The sequence below is a fragment of the Cherax quadricarinatus genome, chromosome 88, assembly GCF_038502225.1.
Source record: "Cherax quadricarinatus isolate ZL_2023a chromosome 88, ASM3850222v1, whole genome shotgun sequence".
NCBI classification, from domain to species: domain Eukaryota; kingdom Metazoa; phylum Arthropoda; class Malacostraca; order Decapoda; family Parastacidae; genus Cherax; species Cherax quadricarinatus.
The window spans coordinates 5,116,372-5,138,489 of NC_091379.1; the positions used below are offsets into that span (position 1 = coordinate 5,116,372).

Below are 22,118 nucleotides of genomic sequence, written 5' to 3' on the forward strand. Positions count from 1 at the left end.
CCAACAAATCAGCCATATCCCACTGAAGCAGGGCAGCCCAAAAAGAAAAACAAAAGTTTCTCTTTTTAACTTTAGTAAAGTATACAGGAGAAGGGGTTACCAGCCCCTTGCTCCTGGCATTTTAATTCTCTTACGACAAGCATGGCTTACGAATAAAGAATTCTGTTCCACTTTCCCCTAGAGATAAAGAGGAAATAAACAAGAACTAGTAAGAAAACAGAAGAAAACTCAGAGGGGTGTGTGTGTATATATATATACTTGTACATGTATGTTTCATATGACTTAAGTGTAAGTAGAAGTAGCAAGACGTACAGTGGACCCTCAACTAACAGCAGCATCGTCTAACGCCAAAATCGACTAATGGCTCTCTTTGGCGTCAAAACATTGGCTCTACCAACGCCAAAAAACTTGTCTAAAGGCTTTCGTCCCGAATGTGTCCACGCACCCCGAACGGACCTAGCCACTCCAAGTCTCCATGTATAGCCAGTATACCATTGTTTACAAGTCGTTGCAGTCGATTCCATGCATACATGATATATATTTTGAATTATTCCATTGTTTTTAGTGCTTGTAACTACTAATTAAGCCACCATGGGCCCTAAGAAAGTTTCTAGTGCCAGCCCTGTGATAAAGAAGAAAAGAAACAATAAAATTCAAGAAAAAACTTGTAGCAAAGTACCAAAGTGGAGGAGGAAGAGAGAGGGGAGAATGTGCCTTCTGCAGTGATTCAGTGATTCTACGATATGTACGATACAAAAGCAGCAGGTATCGATAAAGGCTAGTGCCAGCCAGCGATGAAGTGTAAAATTAACAGTGTAGCAAGTTAAGCGATAGAAAAACGACACATTAGTAACTCTCCAATGTTGTTGGATGTGTGTATATCCACAGGACATATGCCAGCCTGCTATCTTCCACCACCCTAAACCTCTGCCAGCATCTCCATCAAACTAACTAAATAAACTAAAATCTTCTCCAAGATATGTGTAAATATAAAAGTGGAAACATATAAGTAAATATAAGTGTAAATATAAAAGGACCCCAATGGAAATACGCAAGTCACTGACATACTTGGGTTATCCTGGGTACTTTACATATATGCTGCTATGTATGATAATCTATAACTGCACTTGTGTATACCTGAATAAACTTTTTTATAAATTAAAATGTAAATACACCTACCATCCGACTTACGACCTGCTCGACTTACAACCACTCGACTTACAACCATGTTTTTTTTGCCAAATTTCTGGGAAATAAACAACTATTTGTGTTGTACACAGTGTTTATCCTAAACCTTACAGTATAAAATACAGTACTAACAACATAAAAAGTAAAGTAAAACATGAAATACCAAAATAAAACAATAAAATAAAAGTCATTACAAAAATGTTTTGTTGATATTCTGTAGTAAAGTTCGACTTACGACCATTTCGACTTACGACCGGTTCCTCGGAACCGAACTCAGATGGTAGGTGTATTTCTTATTTATAAATTACATACATTAAGTGTGATGGTGGTGGTGGCGGTAGAAGCCTCCACCAACACGGCTTCTTTCAGTGGCAGCCCTTAAACCCAACAACACCACTTACACCATTTACTCCTCTCATACATTATGACATTTTATTCATTCTAGAGTATATATCATGTTTCTGTTATTAACCCTTTGACTGTTTCAGGCCCCTCTCTGAAACTGTCATTCTATGTCGCTCAATTCTTGAAAAAAAAAATTCTTATGAAATGATAGAGAATCTTTTCCCGATGGTAATGACACCAAAAGTTCGAAATTTGGTCGAAAACTCATGGAATTATGCTCCCGTGAAGTTAGCTGTCTCGGCGACATATGCGTATCGGCGATTTCGCTGACTTTGAGCCCTATTTTCAGCCAATTCCATTGTTCCAGTTGACCAAACTCATAGCTATTTCTTTAGTACTCCATTTTATCTATCAGCTGAGTACAAGACACCTCCCATTTACTAATTTGGACTACCCAATATAGTGGTCAGAAATTGGCAATTTGGCCAATTTCACGCAAACTAAAAAAGATGCCAATTTCAAAATAGGGTCCAGAATAAACAAGGTAGACATTCGTGGCACTAAAATAACATATGCTCTGTTCATTAGTCACATCTCTAGGCCCCTCTTATATTATTATTGCTTTCTATTTTGATTTTTTATTCATACAAAAAAATACAAAATTTACTGTTATGCAGACTACTGCATTATTGTAAAAATGGTATAAATAATATCAGTGCACTAGTGAAAGAATATTAGACTCCCCAGTTGACGTGTATTGGACATGTGGTGTGATTTATTTACTCCTGAACATTGGTAAAAATCGAACATTTCTGCTACTTTGAGCTCAGTTTCAAGGTCGTTTTCATCGTCTAAGTAATGAAAATCATCTCTATTTCTGTAATATGTTTTCCATTTTATCACCTAAGACCATGAAAACGCGAATACAACGATAAATACTATACGAAAATACACCTCAAATTCGGCGTTTTATTCCAAAAAAAACGATCAGTTTTTTTTTTTCATTACGCAATGTGTGCTGCAGGATTTTTTTTATGTGGTGCACACTGACCACACAGACCCATTCTCTCACATGTGGGCCTACCAGCTTTCTCCCACTTGATTTGAAGCCGCTAGAATTATTGAGTATATATGTCAGAAACATTGGCTCGTAAGACGTATTTATACGTCGAAAACAGTCAAAGGGTTTATATTGTTTGTCATATTAGATGAATTGCACATACATGTACATGTACACACATACATGTACACGTTTATTTATACACACTCATCTGAGTTTTCTTTGATTTTATCTTAATAGTTCTTGGTCTTATTACTTTTCCTTTTATATCCATGGGGAAGTGGAATAAGAATCTTTCCTCCGTAAGCCATGCGTGTTGTAAAAGTCAACTAAAATGCCGGGAACAATGGGCTAGTAACCCCTTTTCCTGTAAAGATTACTAAAAAGAATAAGTAGAAAAATTGTCAAAGTGGGAAGTCTAAATGTGCGTGGATGTTGTGCAAATGATAAGAAAGAGATGATTGTGGATGTTATGAATGAGAAGAAGCTGGATGTCCTGGCTTTAAGTGAAACAAAGCTGATGGGGGTGGGAGAGTTTCAATGGAGAGGAATAAATGGGATTAGGTCAGGGGTTTCAAATAGAGTTAGAGCTAAAGAAGGAGTAGCAATAATGTTGAAGGATAAGCTATGGCAGGAAAAGAGGGACTACAAATGTATTAATTCAAGGATTATGTGGAGTAAAATAAAGATTGGATGTGAAAAGTGGGTTATAATAAGCGTGTATGCACCTGGAGAAGAGAGAAGTGTAGAGGAGAGAGAGAGATTTTGGGAAATGTTGAGTGAATGCGTGGGGAGTTTTGAATCAAGTGTGAGAGTAATGGTGGTTGGGGATTTCAATGCTAAAGTGGGTAAAAATGTTATGGAGGGAGTAGTAGGTAAATTTGGGGTGCCAGGGGTAAATGTAAATGGGGAGCCTTTAATTGAGCTGTGTGTAGAAAGAAATTTGGTAATAAGTAATACATATTTTATGAAAAAGAGGATAAATAAATATACAAGGTATGATGTAGCATGTAATGAAAGTAGTTTGTTAGATTATGTATTGGTGGATAAAAGGTTGATGGGTAGGCTCCAGGATGTACATGTTTATAGAGGGGCAACTGATATATCGGATCATTATTTAGTTGTAGCTACAGTTAGAGTAAGAGGTAAATGGGAAAAGAGGAAGGTGGCAAAAACAAGAGGGAGGTGAAAGTGTATAAACTAAGGGAGGAGGAAGTTCGGGTGAGATATAAGCGACTATTGTCAGAAAGGTGGCCTAGTGTAAAGAAGAGTAGTGGGGGGGTTGAAGAGGGTTGGAATAGTTTTAAAAATGCAGTATTAGAAAGTGGGGCAGAAGTTTGTGGTTATAGGCTGGGGTGGGGGCAGGAGGAAAGAGGAGTGATTGGTGGAATGATGAAGTAAAGGGTGTGATAAAAGAGAAAAAGGTAGCTTATGAGAGGTTTTTACAAAGCAGAAGTGTTATAAGAAGAGCAGAGTATATGGAGAGTAAAAGAAAGGTGAAGAGAGTGGTGAGAGAGTGCAAAAGAAGAGCAGATGAAAGAGTGGGAGAGGCACTGTCAAGAAATTTTAATGAAAATAAGAAAAAATTTTGGAGTGAGTTAAACAAGTTAAGAAAGCCTAGGGAAAGTATGGATTTGTCAGTTAAAAACAGAGTAGGGGAGTTAGTAGATGGGGAGATGGAGGTATTAGGTAGATGGCGAGAATATTTTGAGGAACTTTTAAATGGTGAGGAAGAAAGGGAGGCAGTAATTTCATGCACTGGTCAGGGAGGTATACCATCTTTTAGGAGTGAAGAAGAGCAGAATGCAAGTGTGGTGGAGATACGTGAGGCATTACGTAGAATGAAAGGGGGTAAAGCAGCTGGAACTGATGGGATCATGACAGAAATGTTAAAAGCAGGGGGGGATATAGTGTTGGAGTGGTTGGTACTTTTGTTTAATAAATGTATGAAAGAGGGGAAGGTACCTAGGGATTGGCGGAGAGCATGTATAGTCCCTTTATATAAAGGGAAAGGGGACAAAAGAGATTGTAAAAATTATAGAGGAATAAGTTTACTGAGTATAACAGGAAAAGTACACAGTAGGGTTATAATTGAAAGAATTAGAGGTAAGACAGAATGTAGGATTGCAGATGAGCAAGGAAGTTTCAGAGTGGGTAGGGGATGTGTAGATCAAGTGTTAACATTGAAGCATATATGTGAACAGTATTTAGATAAAGGTAGGGAAGTTTTTATTGCATTTATGGATTTAGAAAAGGCATATGATAGAGTGGATAGAGGAGCAATATGGCAGATGTTGCAAGTATATGGAATAGGTGGTAAGTTACTAAATGCTGTTAAGAGTTTTTATGAGGATAGTGAGGCTCAGGTTAGGGTGTAGAAGAGAGGGAGAATACTTCCCGGTAAAAGAAGGTCTTAGACAGGGATGTGTAATGTCACCATGGTTGTTTAATATATTTATAGATGGGGTTGTAAAAGAAGCAAATGCTAGGGTGTTCGGTAGAGGGGTGGGATTAAATTATGGGGAATCAAATTGAAAATGGGAATTGACACAGTTACTTTTTGCTGATGATACTGTGCTTATGGGAGATTCTAAAGAAAAATTGCAAAGGTTAGTGGATGAGTTTGGGAATGTGTGTAAAGGTAGAAAGTTGAAAGTGAACATAGAAAAGAGTAAGGTGATAAGGGTATCAAATGATTTAGATAAAGAAAATTGGATATCAAATTGGGGAGGAGGAGTATGGAAGAAGTGAATGTTTTCAGATACTTGGGAGTTGATGTGTCGGCGGATGGATTTATGAAGGATGAGGTTAATCATAGAATTGATGAGGGAAAAAAGGTGAGTGGTGCGTTGAGGTATATGTGGAGTCAAAAAACGTTATCTATGGAGGCAAAGAAGGGAATGTATGAAAGTATAGTAGTACCAACACTCTTATATGGGTGTGAAGCTTGGGTGGTAAATGCAGCAGCGAGGAGACGGTTGGAGGCAGTGGAGATGTCCTGTTTAAGGGCAATGTGTGGTGTAAATATTATGCAGAAAATTCAGAGTGTGGAAATTAGGAGAAGGTGTGGAGTTAATAAAAGTATTAGTCAGAGGGCAGAAGAGGGGTTGTTGAGGTGGTTTGGTCATTTAGAGAGAATGGATCAAAGTAGAATGACATGGAAAGCATATAAATCTATAGGGGAAGGAAGGCGGGGTAGGGGTCGTCCTCGAAAGGGTTGGAGAGAGGGGGTAAAGGAGGTTTTGTGGGCGAGGGGCTTGGCAGTTTGGAGGGATATGTTGTGTATCTTTATATGTTTATGCTTCTAGACTGTTGTATTCTGAGCACCTCTGCAAAAACAGTGATAATGTGCGAGTGTGGTGAAAGTGTTGAATGATGATGAAAGTATTTTCTTTTTGGGGATTTTCTTTCTTTTTTGGGTCACCCTGCCTCGGTGGGAGACGGCCGACTTGTTGAAAAAAAAAAAAAAAAAAAAAAAAAAAATAAGGGAACCCCGTTATTTTAATATAGTCGGACTTGAGTCCTGGAAATGGGAAGTACAATGCCTGCACTTTAAAGGAGGGGTTTGGGATATTGGCAGTTTGGAGGGATATGTTGTGTATATACGTATATGCTTCTAAACTGTTGTATTCTGAGCACCTCTGCAAAAACAGTGATAATGTAAGAGTGTGGTGAAAGTGTTGAATGATGATAAAAGTATTTTCTTTTTGGGGATTTTCTTTCTTTTTTGGGTCACCCTGCCTTGGTGGGAGACGGCCGACTTGTTTTTAAAAAAAAAAAAAAAAAAAAAAAAGCCGTAGAGATGATATTAGCGTCATATTGAAGTATAATAAGCTTGCCTTCCTCTTGCCACCTCCGTGTCTACTATACACCAACAAGTCATCAAAAAGGTAAGTGTGGTGTTAAATATTCATTTATCCATTTTATTAGTGCCTTATATTTATTTGTCATTGTTTTCTGTATGTATATTTATATTTAATCTTTAAAAAAATATTTTTTGTTAATACTTTTGGCTGTCAAACGGATTAATTGGATTTCCATCGTTTCTTATGGGAAAAATTAATTCGACTAACGGCTAATTCGACTAAAGGCTAGCTCTCTGGAACGGATTAAAGGCGTTAGTTGAGGGTCCACTGTACCTGAAATCTTGCATGTTCAGGAGACAAAATGAGACACCAGTAATCCTACTATCACTTAAAACAATTACAGGATATTTTTTTTAACACATTGGCCATTTCCCAAGGTAGAGTGACCCAAAAAGAAAAAGAAAAAACTTTCATCATCATTCAACACTTTCACCATCACTCATACATAATCACTGTCTTATCAGAGGTGCTCAGATACAACAGTTTAGATGTCCCTCCAAACTGCCAATATCCTAAACCCCTCCTTTCAAGTGCAGGCATTGTACTTTCCATTTCCAGGACTCAAGTCCGGCTAACCAGTTTCCGTGAATCCCTTCACAAAATATTACCATGCTCATACTCCAACAGCTCGTCAAGTCCCAAAAACCCTTTGTCTCCATTCACAAACACGCTTGCTGGAAGTTCAAGCCCCTCGCCCACAAATCCTCCTTTACCCCCTCCCTCCAACCTTTTCGGGGACAACCTCTACCCCGCCTTCCTTCCCGAACAGATTTATACGTTTCCCAAGTCATTCTACTTTGTTCCATTCTCTCTAAAATGACCAAACCACCTCAACAGCCCCTCCTCAGCCCGACTAATACTTTTAGTAACTCCACACCTCCTCCTAATTTCCACACAACGAATTCTCTGCATAATATTTACACCACATATTGCACTTAGACATGACATCTCCACTACCTCTAGCCACCTCCCTGCTGCAGCATTTACAACACATGCTTTACACCCATATAAGAGAGTTGGTACCAGTATACTTTCGCCTTTTTTCCTTCATCAATTCCATGGTTTACCTCTTCCTTCATAAACCCATATGCTGACAAGTCAACTCCCAAATATCTGAAAACATTCACTTCTTCCATACTCCCTCCCTCCAATGTGATATCCAATTTTTCTTTATCTAAATCATTTGATCCCCTCATCACCTTACTCTTACCTATATTCACTTTCAACTTTCTACCTTTACACACCCTCCCAAACTTATCCACGAACCTTTGCAACTTTTCTTTAGAATCCCCCGAAAGCACAGTATCATCAGCAAAAAGTAACCGTGCCAACTCCCATTTTGTATTTGATTCCCCATAATTTAATCCCACCCCTCTCCCCAACACCCTAGCATTTACTTCTTTTACAACCCCATCTATAAATATGTTAAACAACCATGGCGACATTACACATCCCTGTTTAAGACCTACTTTTACTGGGAAGTATTCTCCCTCTCTCCTACACACCCTAACCTGAGCCTTGCTATCCTCATAAAAACTCTTTACAGCATTTAGTATTATTATTATTATAATCAAGGGGGAAGCGCTAAACCCGGAGGATTATACAGCACCTGGGGGGGGGGTATGTGGAAGGCATTCAGGCTTAATTCGGGGAACTGGAGCACAGATCCAATTCCCTAAATCAAGAGCCCCTCACCAACATCAAGGAACCTTCCTTGAGGGGACAGCATTTAGTAACTTACTATTTCATACACTTGTAACATCTGCCACATTGCTCTCCTATCCACTATCATATGCCTTTTCTAAATCCATAAATGAAGTTCTACATCAATATTTTCCAATTTTTTTTTTTTTTTTTTTTTTTTTTAACAAGTCAGCCATCTCCCACTGAGGCAGGGTGACAAATATTTATTATTCATAAATAAGCTTATTTTCTTCCCTAACAACTTTTGAGAAATAAATCACCAATGACCTTGACTTGACTGTCAAGTGTTAATTCAAACTACCAACCTGATATTTCTTGAAAGCAAACACTAAAGTTTTGAGGATATCAGCCAGGTAAGGGACCAATTCTGTGCAAGCTTCCTCCTCAAGAGTGGCAAAAGCAGAGCAAGCAGCTTCTTGTACTCTCTTGTTGCTGTCCAACACACACTTTAGCAGCTGAAAAAAAAAAAAAAGTTTCTGATGAAAATGGAATATCAATTTGGTATTAGGGATTATGCAATTACGTATTTGTCACTGGATAAATAATTTGTTAGGTAAAAGGTCACATGTGCAATGAATGCAACATTTTACTGTGGCAGTGTTTCAATCTCCAAGAGTTTTGTCAAGCTGTTGCAATGGCTTGATAAAGTTCCTGAAGAGCAAAACATTGCCACAATAAAGTATCTCATTAACTGCACATCCTTTTACCTAACATAGTTGGTAATTCTACCAACATTACTACAAATAATTTATTGTTGTACTTGTTCTTTCTCACTCTGACCCTGTATTTGCCACAGCTACATTGAGGAGCTATGCATCAGTCTCAACAATAACTTTCGTTTAATGAACATAACTAGTGTTTTCAGCCAATAAAAAAAATTTCCCAAGATCGTACCCAACAACAAAGCAGCAAAGACAAAAAATACCAAACCCATTAATATTTTTTTATTAACATATCAACCATGTCCCACCAAGGGTGACCCGAAATAGAAGAAACACTTTCATCATCGTTTACTCCATCACTGTCTTGCAGAGGCGTGCCTACACTAGTTAAAAAACTGCTATTTATCTCCTCTCCTTCAGATCACAGGCACTATACTTCCCACCTCCAGGACTCAAGTCTGGCTAACCGGTTTCCCCAAATCCCTTCAAAAATACCTAATAGCAATTAGTCCTGACAATACTTATCAACCAGATGTATATACACACACCTCATACATTAAAGGTTTGAGGTAGGTGTGGTCAGGGAGAACAACGGCCCAGTGACAGTAACGGGAGAGGGTCCAGCAGGTGATTGAGCGAACCAGAGCTTTTTTGTCTTGAAGGCAGTTAATCAGGTACGGGATGAGCTCAGGAAGATGCTGGGTCATGCCATTCATGCAGCCTTCTGCAATGGCCCCCAGAGCAAGGATCCCTGAAAAAATGGAAGAAAAACTCTTAGCAAACATTATACATTATTAAGGTACAGCTAAGTAGAAGTGTGTGGAACAACTACTGACAAGATTCAAAATAAATACAGGAGAGATGTTTTTAGCCAAACACTGAATTATTAGTATATTGCATGCATAAACTGAACAAATCTATTAATATATACATGTCAAGTATATTTGATAAAAAGGGATTAATATAAGAAGAAAGAAAAAAATACTTTAATAAATGTTTGGTCCAAGGAGTTGTGTTTGTGTCATCTTGCAGTTCTTTACATTGAAACTTAGAAAAAAGCTAGTCCATGCTAATAAGTTTTTTCACCTGATTCACGAATCTCCCACTCTTGGTGAAAGAGCGTCTCCTTTAGAATGGGCAGGATAACTGGCAACATATCTTCCCGGAACACATTGGCCAATACATCTAAGGCAGCCGCCGAACACTAAAAAGTATCAAACGTCAAGATCAGTAGTAAATAAAAAATAACTAACGTAAGAGTTAAATAACAAGAAAGGCACAATACCGTGACTGGAACGATACACAAATAACCCGCACATAAAAGAGAGAAGCTTATGACGACATTTTGGTCAAACTTGGACCATTGACAGTCACAGTGTGACTTTGTCAATGGTCCAAGTCAGACCGAAACGTCGTCATAAGTTTCTCTCTTTTGTGTGCGGGTTATTTGTGCAAGAGTTAAAAGTAACCTTCAACAATGAATGCATAAAAACATGCCCTATGGATAAGTAATTATACATCACTTGTGACCAGTTTCAAGTTTCAAAGTTTGGCCAAGGTAATACAATAATTTGTATTTCTAACCAATAAAATACAAAATACAAAGGCAGTAAAGGATATAAAATGTTCTAAACAGTACAAATAAACCTGTTTCTAACAAGTACAGATTTTCTGAAGTGTAAAGCTATAAAGTTATCTTCAACATGATGCCTCACCATATACTCAACTACTAAATTAATGGTATACTCAACACCACTTTAAACTTTAACAGGTTAAAAGTAAAGTCAAAAGGCATGATGCAACATTGAGAACATTCTACCTTTCTTAAATTCCAGTCTGAGAGTGAGGAGTCATCATCTAATCCATCATCAGATTCATCGTCTGGGAATTCTTCTCCGCTACCACCATTTTCCATCGGTTCATGACGTATAGTATGCCGAGACTTGTGAAACCGAGGTTTGATGTCTTCACTACGATCGGGCACACTTTCATCCTCCTCTACATCTCCCTGAAATGAAAACAGTTTTTCGAATTACTCAACACCAGATCTCCTTAGAATTTTTTTTTTTTTAAAACTGAAATCATTATTTCTACTGTAATGTTTAACCCCTTTCAGTGGCTATCACATAAAACTACATCACTGAGGCCAGGGTCCCACACGTAGTTCTACATGATGAGCTCAGCTCAACATAATGGTAAATTCTGGCCTAGATGAGAGAATGGGTAGGTGCAGATCATGATAGAAGAAGCAAATCTTTGACCTTGTGTTTAGTTTAAAGTAGCAACTATGAGGCATTTTCTAGGATGGTTTTTATTGGTTTATTGGCAGTTTCTTGGTATCATTTGAGAGAATGGAAGACATACTGCTAAAACAGAGATGATTTTGGTTGGTTTCAGGACCACAAGCTTGAAAATGGGTTAAAGTAGCGGATATACTCTATTTTCATGATTATCCAGAGGACAGATAGGGCCACCTACGCTCTGTTTTATGGGTTTTTAATAGGCAATTCAATTATTGGGATTATGAATTCAAAATGGATGGCAAGTGTAATATAGGAGAGGCCTGGGGATATAATTAACAAACAGAGGAAATGTTTTAGTGCCAGGAATGTCCATATTGATTATTTTGGACTATTTGTAAATAGGCATTTTTTAATTTGGGTAAAATTGGCCAAATTACCAACTTCTGTGTACTTTATAAGGTTTACACAAATGGTATACAATACCGACAAGATGAAAATTAGACATGCATGCAACATCTGAGTACTCAGATGTTGCATGCGTCTAATTTTCACTATTAGTTATAATAGATGAATGGTTTATTGTGCTTAACTGACATAATAGAAGACATACTAGCAAAACAGCTCAGAGTTTTGTCAAAAGGAGCAATAGAATTAGCTTAAAATAGGATGCAAAGTGGACGAAATTGCCTGTGAATAAATTGCACCCACACTAAGTTTACAACTGTATAATTCCCTCCTAAGTTTTCCATCAAGTTTCGTACTCGGTGTCAGTACCTTCACAAATGCTTTTTCAGGTGTTTTGTTTTTAAAAGTGGACACTGAGTGCAATATTAATTTTGAGGGTCGGGACAGTGAAAGGGTTAACAAACCTGGCACATGTGTGACCAAACAACTTTCAGTATTGCAATAATATAAACACCCCAACACTCACCTTCAAGAGAATGATGTCAATTTCAGAGTATTTCATACCCCGAACCAGGATAGGTATCAATTTGGGGAGGTGGGGTTTAAGGGCTTCTTTACAAATTGGATGTTCTGCTAATGAAAGCCAGAATTCACAGGCTTCTAGTGCTACATTTTCATCAGGATCCTGAAAAGTACACATAATATTTTATTCACTTTCCTCGTTTTTCTGCAAAAGGTTGAATTAATATTAACCCTTAAATGGTCCAAACGTATATATACGTTTTTTCAACATCTGAAAGTATGTAAAAAAATGTAGATCTTTTTTGTTTTACATTTGAAAACGTGTAAAAATAAACTTTTATCTACACTTTTTTTTTGTTACATTTGAAAATATGTTAAAAAAAAAAAGTAGATTTACTTTTGTAGCACTACGAATTTGAACGTCTATTTGTTTGGACCGTTTAAGGGTTAAAAACAGAAGTCGTACAAATGCCCAAAAGTACAAAACTCACAATAATGAAAGCTAATAAAACACAAATGCTATTATGCCATAATTAATAGTTTTACATATCATTCACTTTAAAAAATTTTCAAATAGAAAAATGGCTGGTGATGGAAGTCAAAATTGTTTTGCTAGGATCATTACAATATTCAACAATTCTGTAACCATCACACTGTCTTGTATATAAATCAACTGATGCAGTGGATTCATCTATTACTTTTTTCCCCTCTAATTTCTTAAATTTTTCTCACTAACTGCTGTAAAGATTAATTTCAATTTTGTTTAAAGCTCTTTCTTCATTACTAATTCCTATATTTATATGCTTCACAACAGGCCTTTCTCACCTACCTGTGTTCTTATCATCATATACTCAATAATGCTGTGCATGTGAGGAATAAGGGAGGAAATGTGGGCATCCAAGAGCATGACGAGAGCACGACACACATTTTTGCGTACGTCTGCATCGTCATCCATGGCCAAGTGAAACAAATTCTGTAAATATAATTGCTACAGGTTAAAACAAGACCCACAAACATACAGCTTTCCTACTGCTTACTGAAGACACCAATGCCATATACACACAGTAAAATACAAGCTATATGGTGCGTTTTTGAACACCTTCAATATATGCAATACAGGTACATAGACAGTATGAAAAATATACAATAAAGAGCATGTAGTGTATTTAAGTAAAAGTTGCTAATGATTGAAAACAATCACAATTTGTTAGTACAGAAATTTAGCACAAAATGTGTTTATAAAACTAACAAAATTACCTTCACATAATAATTTAAAAGTAATGCTTACTCTAACTTCTTTTGGAATTTTGCTTTCTGCATCAACTTTCAGAATTTTGCTTCCTGCATCATCTTTCAGAATTTTGCTGCTTCCTGCATTATCTTTCAGAATTTTGCTGCTTCCTGCATTATCTTTCAGAATTTTGCTGCTTCCTGCATTATCTTTCAGAATTCCTGCCATGACTACACTACACCAACTTGATAACACTTACACTTTAGTTCAAGGTTATTTCTATCCTTACATTTGAAGGCCTTGAAAGTTAAATATATAATGTGTATCACCAGCTGGGGCTAGCAACCATCACAAACAGCAAGGATGCAGCAACAATATATAAATAAATGAAACTTGCACAAATATCTCCCAGTAACCTTTCTCCTGGCAACAATACACATAACAGACTAACAAGTGCTGCAAATTATTTACATCACAAGTGTACACAACTAATCTGCCTCTGTATTAAAGCAGTTATTTCACTGTTCCACTAGCTGAAAATCCTTAAGGCAAGACAAGATGTATGCTTGAAGCCTGAGCTGCTGATACTGCCACAGCTCACCCACCAGATATTCCTGGTACTAGGGAAGGTGAAAGCACAGAGCTGATGATGTGGACACTCAGCCACTAGACATGTTCCAACAAGGAACCCATCACACACCTACTAATACCACCCAACTTCACTCACCATCTGCACCTTCATCAAATCTACCTGCCATATTACTGCACATAAAATACAGTATACTAAGAACACACGAAAGTGAAACATCTTCTAGGAGCCAGCTAAACATTCCAACATGTTTCAAACAAGAATGACTTCCAGTGCATGTCCTGGTGACTCACTCCTGATTTCTCAATTCTAATGGCACAGGGCCTCACCTACTTTAGTATTCTTATCAATATGAACATGCAAGCTCTTGACAAGTACTAAACTTGTAACAACTTGAAATACTGGGACTACACACAAACAACAATTACAATACTCCTTCATTAGGGAAAAAGTGTACCATTACAATATGTTTATGTTCAAAGTAGGAAGATGGTGGGGGTATGGGGAGAGGGGGGGAAGACAAAAACAATTAAGAGATGAGAGGAGATAAGCAATAAGAAGAGGGAAGGAGATAAGAGCAAATGAGATCAGAAAAAAATAAATGGGAAATAAGAGATAAAAGGAAAAAGGGGAGATATGAGGAGATACACAAGATGAAAGGAGAAATATGAGAAAGCAGGAAATAAGAGGGAAGTGATACAAATACTGTAGATATATATACAAGATAAAGATGAGAAGAGAAAGATAAAAAAAAGAGGAAAGAGGGGAGTAGAGAGATGCGAGCGAGAGAGATGCGAGAGAGAGAGATGCGAGAGAGATGCGAGCGAGAGAGATGCGAGAGAGATGCGAGAGAGATGCGAGAGAGATGCGAGAGAGAGATGCGAGAGAGATGCGAGAGATGCGAGAGAGATGCGAGAGAGATGCGAGAGAGATGCGAGAGAGATGCGAGAGAGATGCGAGAGAGATGCGAGAGAGATGCGAGAGAGATGCGAGAGATGCGAGAGAGATGCGAGAGAGAGATGCGAGAGATGCGAGAGAGAGATGCGAGAGAGAGATGCGAGAGAGAGATGCGAGAGAGAGATGCGAGAGAGAGATGCGAGAGAGAGATGCGAGAGAGAGATGCGAGAGAGAGATGCGAGAGAGAGATGCGAGAGAGAGATGCGAGAGAGAGATGCGAGAGAGAGATGCGAGAGAGAGATGCGAGAGAGAGATGCGAGAGAGAGATGCGAGAGAGAGATGCGAGAGAGAGATGCGAGAGAGATGCGAGAGAGATGCGAGAGAGATGCGAGAGAGATGCGAGAGAGATGCGAGAGAGATGCGAGAGAGATGCGAGAGAGAGAGATGCGAGAGAGATATGTGAGAGAGAGATATGTGAGAGAGAGAGATGCGAGAGAGATGCGAGAGATATGCGAGAGAGAGATGCGAGAGAGATGCGAGAGAGAGATGCGAGAGAGAGGGGCGAGAGAGGGGCGAGAGAGAGGGGCGAGAGAGAGGGGCGAGAGAGAGGGGCGAGAGAGAGGGGCGAGAGAGATGCGAGAGTGATGCGAGAAAGAGGAGACAAGTAAAAATCAAACAGAGAAAAGGAGATACAAGGGAATAGAGGGGATAGAGAAATAAGATAGATAACTAGACAGTAGAGAAAAAAAAAGAGGAAGGAAGGTTACAAATAGACAAAACAAGCACCATGCAAATCGCCAATTTCATTCAGCAACACAAAATTGCACGAATGATCATGTTGATTCCCAGATGGACCAGGGCGGCGCTCCCCCAGCTGGACCAGGGCAGTGCTCCCCCAGCTGGACCTGAGCGGCGCTCCCCCAGCTGGACCTGAGCGGCGCTCCCCCAGCTGGACCTGAGCGGCGCTCCCCCAGCTGGACCAGGGCGGCGCTCCCCCAGCTGGACCAGGGCGGTGCTCCCCCAGCTGGACCAGGGCGGCGCTCCCCCAGCTGGACCAGGGCGGCGCTCCCCCAGCTGGACCAGGGCAGCGCTCCCCCAGCTGGACCAGGGCGGCGCTCCCCCAGCTGGACCAGGGCGGCGCTCCCCCAGCTGGACCAGGGCGGCGCTCCCCCAGCTGGATCAGGGCGGCGCTCCCCCAGCTGGACCAGGGCGGCGCTCCCCCAGCTGGACCAGGGCGGTGCTCCCCCAGCTGGACCAGGGCGGCACTCCCCCAGCTGGACCAGGGCGGCGCTCCCCCAGCTGGACCTAGGCGGTGCTCCCCTAGTTGGACCTGAGCAGCACTCCCCCAGCTGGACCAGGGCAGCGCTCCCCCAGCTGCACCAGGGCAGCACTCCCCCAGCTGGACCTGAGCAGCACTGACTAGCTTGACCACAGCAGCACTGCCCAACTTTTTAAAGCCCTGACCACAGCAGTGCTGCCCAACTTTTTAAAGCCCTGACCACAGCAGCACTGCCCAACTTTTTAAAGCCTTGACCACAGCAGCACTGCCCAACTTTTTAAAGCCCTGACCACAGCAGCACTGCCCAACTTTTTAAAGCCCTGACCACAGCAGCACTGCCCAACTTTTCAAAGCTCTGACCACAGCAGCACTGCCCAACTTTAAAAGACTGAGCAGCTGCTGCAGGTGTGATCACTACCAGATCAATGGAGCTATAGAACATGCAGCAGCTTGAAAAATCATGTTATACAAGTCATGTTAAGAGGAACGGGCCGGGACTCCAGTAACATTACTGTAGTTTCATCTTGTGTGTTTACACAAAGGGTAATTTAATAACGCTGGGAAATACAATATTCTGCAATTTAAAAAATGCTGAAAGTAAAAGGTCAGTCAGTATCATATAGTATGATGAAATTTTGGATGGTGTAGTCAAGAGGGTAACCTGATTTGTTGTCACCTCACTTCTAGAGTATCAGTGATGGAACGAATGATGAAGGGCTTTCTTCCAGTCACTCAGCCTTGGTAGGACACAAGTCACTGAGGAAAAACTATTCAACCACCACAAGAAGCAATACACAAAGTCCTTCATCCCCCCCTTAAAACACAACCCAGCCATAAACAAAATTATAAAAGGCTTTAAAAAATTAGTATTCATTAACAAGGCCACAAGACCAACCTTGATAAAAGTTCTTACTTAAATGTGAACCTCTTCAACACCACCCGTGACTGGTGTTAAGCGTTCCCACTCTAGTATATTGGGAGGGGCAGCTGGGAGGGGGTGGAGGGAAGAAAGGGGAATGTAGATATATTGTAGGGACTGGATGTGGCACTGGAGGGTGCTGGATGCACCACTGGAAGGACTGGATGTACTGGAGGGAGTGGATGTTGTACTGGGAGGGGAGAGCAGATGTTGTACTGGGAGGAGGAAGTGGATGTTGTACTGGGAGGGGAGAGCGGATGTTGTACTGGGAGGAGGAAGTGGATGTTGTACTGGGAGGGGAGAGCGGATGTTGTACTGGGAGGAGGAAGTGGATGTTGTAATGAGAGCGAGAAGTGGATGTAGCAATGGGAGGGGGAAGTGGATGTAGTACTGGGAGGGGGAAGTGGATGTAGTACTGGGAGGGGTAAGTGGATGTAGTACTGGGAGGGGGAAGTGGATGTAGTACTGGGAGGGGGAAGTGGATGTAGTACTGGGAGGAAGTGGATGTAGTACTGGGAGGGGGAAGTGGATGTAGTACTGGGAGGGGGAAGGGGATGTAGTACTGGGAGGGGGAAGTGGATGTTGTAATGGGAGGGGGAAGTGGATGTAGTACTAGGGGGAAGTGGATGTAGTACTGGGAGGGGGAAGTGGATGTAGTACTGGGCGGGGGAAGTGGATGTAGTACTGGGAGGGAGGAGTGGATGTTGTACTGGGAGGGGGGAGTGGATGTTGTACTGGGAGGGGGGAGTGGATGTTGTACTGGGAGGGGGAGTGGATGTACTGGGAGGGGGGAGTGGATGTTGTACTGGGAGGAACTGCATGTTGTACTGGGAGGGGGACGAGTTGTACTGGTAGAGGGGACTGCTGTACTGGGAGGGGGGACTGTTGTAGTGGGAGGGGGGAATGGATGTTGTACTGGTAGGGGGTGCTATGTTGTACTGGGAGGGGGGACGATGTTGTACTGGGAGGGGGGACTGGATGTTGTACTGGGAGGGAAAACTGGATGTTTTACTGGGAGGGAAAACTGGATGTTTTACTGGGAAGGGGACTAATGTTGTATTGGGAGGGGAGTGGATGTACTGGGAGAGGGAAGTGGATGTCGTAATGGGAGAAGTGAATGTTGTAATGGGAGGGGGAAATGGATGTTGCACTGGGAGAGGGGAGTGGATGTACTGGGAGGGGGGAGTGGATGTTGTAATGGGAGGGGGAGTGGATGCTGTACTGGGAGGGGGAGTGGATGCTGTACTGGGAGGGGGGAGTGGATGTTGTACTGGGAGGGGGGAGTGGATGTACTGGGAGGGGGGAGTGGATGTACTGGGGGAGTGGAAGTTGTACTGGGAGGGGGGAGTGGATGTTGTACTGGGAGGGGGAGTGGATGTTGTACTGGGAGGGGGAGTGGATGTTGTACTGGGAGGGGGAGTGGATGTTGTACTGGGAGGGGGAGTGGATGTTGTACTGGGAGGGGGAGTGGATGTTGTACTGGGAGGGGGGAGTGGATGTTGTACTGGGAGGGGGGAGTGGATGTTGTACTGGGAGGGGGGAGTGGATGTTGTACTGGGAGGGGGGGAGTGGATGTTGTACTGGGAGGGGGGAGTGGATGTTGTACTGGGAGGGGGGGAGTGGATGTTGTACTGGGAGGGGGGAGTGGATGTTGTACTGGGAGGGGGAAGTGGATGTTGTACTGGGAGGGGGACTGGATGTTGTACTGGGATGGGGACTGGATGTTGTACTGGGAGGAGAAACTGCATGTTGTACTGGGAGGGGGGACGAGTTGTACTGGGAGAGGGGACTGCTGTACCGGGAGGGGGACTTGTAGTGGGAGGGGGGAATGGATGTTGTACTGGGAGGGGGGGAGTGGTGGTTGTACTGGGAGGAGGGACTGTTGTTGTTCTGGGAAGGGGGGACGATGTTGTACTGGGAGGGGGGAGTGGATGTTGTACTGGGAGGGGGGAATGGATGTACTATGAGGGGGGAATGGATGTTGTACTGGGAGGGGGGAGTGGATGTTGTACTGGGAGGGGGGAGTGGATGTTGTACTGGGAGGGAGTGGATGTTGTACTGGGAGGGAGTGGATGCTGTACAGGGAGGGGGGAGTGGATGTTGTACTGGGAGGGGGGAGTGGATGTTGTACTGGGAGGGGGAGTGGATGTTGTACTGGGAGGGGGGAGTGGATGTTGCAATGGGAGGGGGAAGTGGATGTTGCAATGGGAGGGGGAAGTGGATGTAGTACTGGGAGGGGGAAGTGAATGTAGTACTGGGAGGGGGAAGTGAATGTAGTACTGGGAGGGGGAAGTGAATGTAGTACTGGGAGGGGGAAGTGGATGTAATGGGAGGGGGAAGTGGATATAGTACTGGGAGGGGGAAGTGAATGTAGTACTGGGAGGGGGAAGTGGATGTAGTACTGGGAGGGGGAAGTGGATGTTGTACTGGGAGGGGGAAGTGGATGTTGTACTGGGAGGGGGAAGTGGATGTTGTACTGGGAGGGGGGAGTGGATGTTGTACTGGGAGGGGGGAGTGGATGTTGTACTGGGAGGGGGGAGTGGTTGTTGTACTGGGAGGGGGACTGGATGTTGTACTGGGAGGGGGACTGGATGTTGTACTGGGACAGGGACTGGATGTTGTACTGGGAGCAGAAACTGCATGTTGTACTGGGAGGGGGGATGAGTTGTACTGGGAGGGGGGATGAGTTGTACTGGGAGAGGGGACTGTTGTACCGGGAGGGGGGACTTGTAGTGGAAGGGGGGAATGGATGTTGTACTGGGAGGGGGGGGAGTGGTGGTTGTACTGGGAGGAGGGACTGTTGTTGTTCTGGGAAGGGGGGACGATGTTGTACTGGGAGGGGGGAGTGGATGTTGTACTGGGAGGGGGGAATGGATGTACTATGAAGGGGGAGTGGATGTTGTACTGGGAGGGGGGAGTGGATGTTGTACTGGGAGGGGGGAGTTGATGTACTGGGAGGGGGGAGTGGACGTTGTACTGGGAGGGAGAGTGGATGTTGTACTGGGAGGGGGGAGTGGATGTTGTACTGGGAGGAGGAGTGGATGTTGCAATGGGAGGGGGAAGTGGATGTTGCAATGGGAGGGGGAAGTGGATGTTGCAATGGGAGGGGGAAGTGGATGTAGTACTGGGAGGGGGAAGTGGATGTAGTACTGGGAGGGGGAAGTGGATATAGTACTGGGAGGGGGAAGTGGATGTTGTACTGGGAGGGGGGAGTGGATGTTGTACTGGGAGGGGGGAGTGGATGTTGTACTGGGAGGGGGGAGTGGATGTTGTACTGGGAGGGGGGAGTGGATGTTGTACTGGGAGGGGGGAGTGGATGTTGTACTGGTAGGGGGGAGTGGATGTTGTACTGGTAGGGGGGAGTGGATGTTGTACTGGGAGGAGTAACTGCATGTTGTACTGGGAGGGGGACGAGTTGTACTGGGAGAGGGGACTGCTGTACTGGGAGGGGGGACTGTTGTAGTGGGAGGGGGAATGGATGTTGTACTGGTAGGGGGTGCTATGTTGTACTGGGAGGGGGGACTGGATGTTGTACTGGGAGGGAAAACTGGATGTTTTACTGGGAAGGGGACTAGATGTTGTATTGGGAGGGGAATGGATGTACTGGGAGGGGGAAGTGGATGTCGTAATGGGAGAGGGGAGTGGATGTAGTACTGGGAGAGGGTAGTGGATGTTGTACTGGGTGGAGTGGATGTTGTACTGGGAAGGGGGAGTGGATATTGTACTGGGAAAGGGGAGTGGATGTTGTACTGGGAGGGGGAGTGGATGTTGTACTGGGAGGGGGAGTGGATGTTGTAATGGAAGGGGAAGTGGATGTACTGGGAGGGGGGAGTGGATGCTGTACTGGGAGGGGGGAGTGGATTTTGTACTGGGAGGGGGAGTGGATGCTGTACTGGGAGGGGGAGTGGATGTACTGGGAGGGGGGAATGGATGTTGTACTGGGAGGGGGGAGTGGATGTTGTACTGGGAGGGGAAAGTGGATGTTGTACTGGGAGGGGGACTGGTTGTACTGGGAGGAGGAACTGCATATTGTACTGGGAGGGGGACGAGTTGTACTGGGAGAGGGGAATGCTGTACTGGGAGGGGGGACGTAGTGGGAGGGGGGAATGGATGTTGTACTGGGAGGGGGGGAGTGGTGGTTGTACTGGGAGGAGGGACTTGTTCTGGGAAGGGGGGACGATGTTGTACTGGGAGGGGGGATTGGATGTTGTACTGGGAGGGGGGAGTGGATGTTGTACTGGGAGGGGGGAGTGGATGTTGTACTGGGAGGGGGGAGTGGATGTTGTACTGGGAGGGGGAAGTGGATGTTGTACTGGGAGGGGGGAGTGGATGTACTGGGAGGGGGACTGGATGTACTGGGAGGCGGGACGAGTTGTACTGGGAGGGGGTACTTGTACTGGGAGGGGGGACTGGATGTTGTACTGGGAGGGGAAACTGGATGTTTTACTGGGAGGGGGGACCGGATGTTTTACAGGGGACTAGATGTTGTACTGGGAGGGGAGTGGATGTACTGGGAGGGGGAAGAGGATGTCGTAATGGGAGGGGGGAAGCGAATGTTGTAATGGGAGGGGGAAGTGGATGTTGTACTGGAAGAGGAGTGGATGTAGTACTGAGAGAGGGTAGTGGATGTAGTACTGGGAGGGGGGAGTGGATGTTGTACTGGGAAGGGGGAGTGGATGTTGTACTGGGAGGGGGGAGTGGATGTTGTACTGGGAGGGGGGAGTGGATGTTGTACTGGGAGGGGGGGAGTGGATGATGTACTGGGAGGGGGGAGTGAATGTTGTACTGGGAGGGGGAGTGGATGCTGTACTGGGAGGGGGACTGGATGCTGTACTGGGAGGGGGGAGTGGATATTGTACGGGGAAGGGGGAGTGGATGTTGTACTGGGAGGAGGATTAGATGTGGTATGGGATGGCTTGTTTGTTCTATGGGATGGGGAGGAGAGGGGGTATATAGAGGGACAGGAGATGCACTGAGAGGTTGTGATGGAAGGTTATATTATGGTAGTAAGAAAGATGGGGGAGCCGAGTAATGAACAACCTAGTATACATCACAAGTAGGGAGGAGTATGCTAAGTACCAGCAGCAGTGGGTTCCCGGCTAATTTTAATGGTATTGATACCGGTAGTACCTGTTAATTTTGGTGTCGGTACTGGTACTGGCTAATGATGGTATCAGTGTCAGGCTAAAACTGACTAGTGGTACTGGT

At 43.5% G+C, this 22,118-nt stretch overlaps 1 protein-coding gene across 4 annotated transcripts in view; it reads right to left on the bottom strand.

Moving 5' to 3' along the window:
• The window catches only part of Tnpo (transportin 1), a 97,129-nt gene that overhangs the window by 50,118 nt on the left and 24,893 nt on the right, over positions 1 to 22,118 (bottom strand). For 3 of the 4 annotated variants that reach the window (XR_011394497.1, XM_070103880.1, XM_070103881.1), the window contains 6 exons: positions 12,825 to 12,968; positions 12,000 to 12,158; positions 10,645 to 10,833; positions 9,912 to 10,029; positions 9,374 to 9,576; positions 8,469 to 8,618 (listed from right to left, as the gene is read on the bottom strand). Coding sequence is in view for 3 of the 4 variants with exons in the window: in XM_070103880.1 (XP_069959981.1) it covers positions 8,469 to 8,618; positions 9,374 to 9,576; positions 9,912 to 10,029; positions 10,645 to 10,833; positions 12,000 to 12,158; positions 12,825 to 12,968 (963 nt within the window). In the remaining variant the exon portion in view is untranslated. Of the gene's footprint in view, positions 1 to 8,468; positions 8,619 to 9,373; positions 9,577 to 9,911; positions 10,030 to 10,644; positions 10,834 to 11,999; positions 12,159 to 12,824; positions 12,969 to 13,283; positions 13,794 to 22,118 lie in introns of those variants that run through there. The other variant, XM_070103882.1, reaches the window with a different exon arrangement.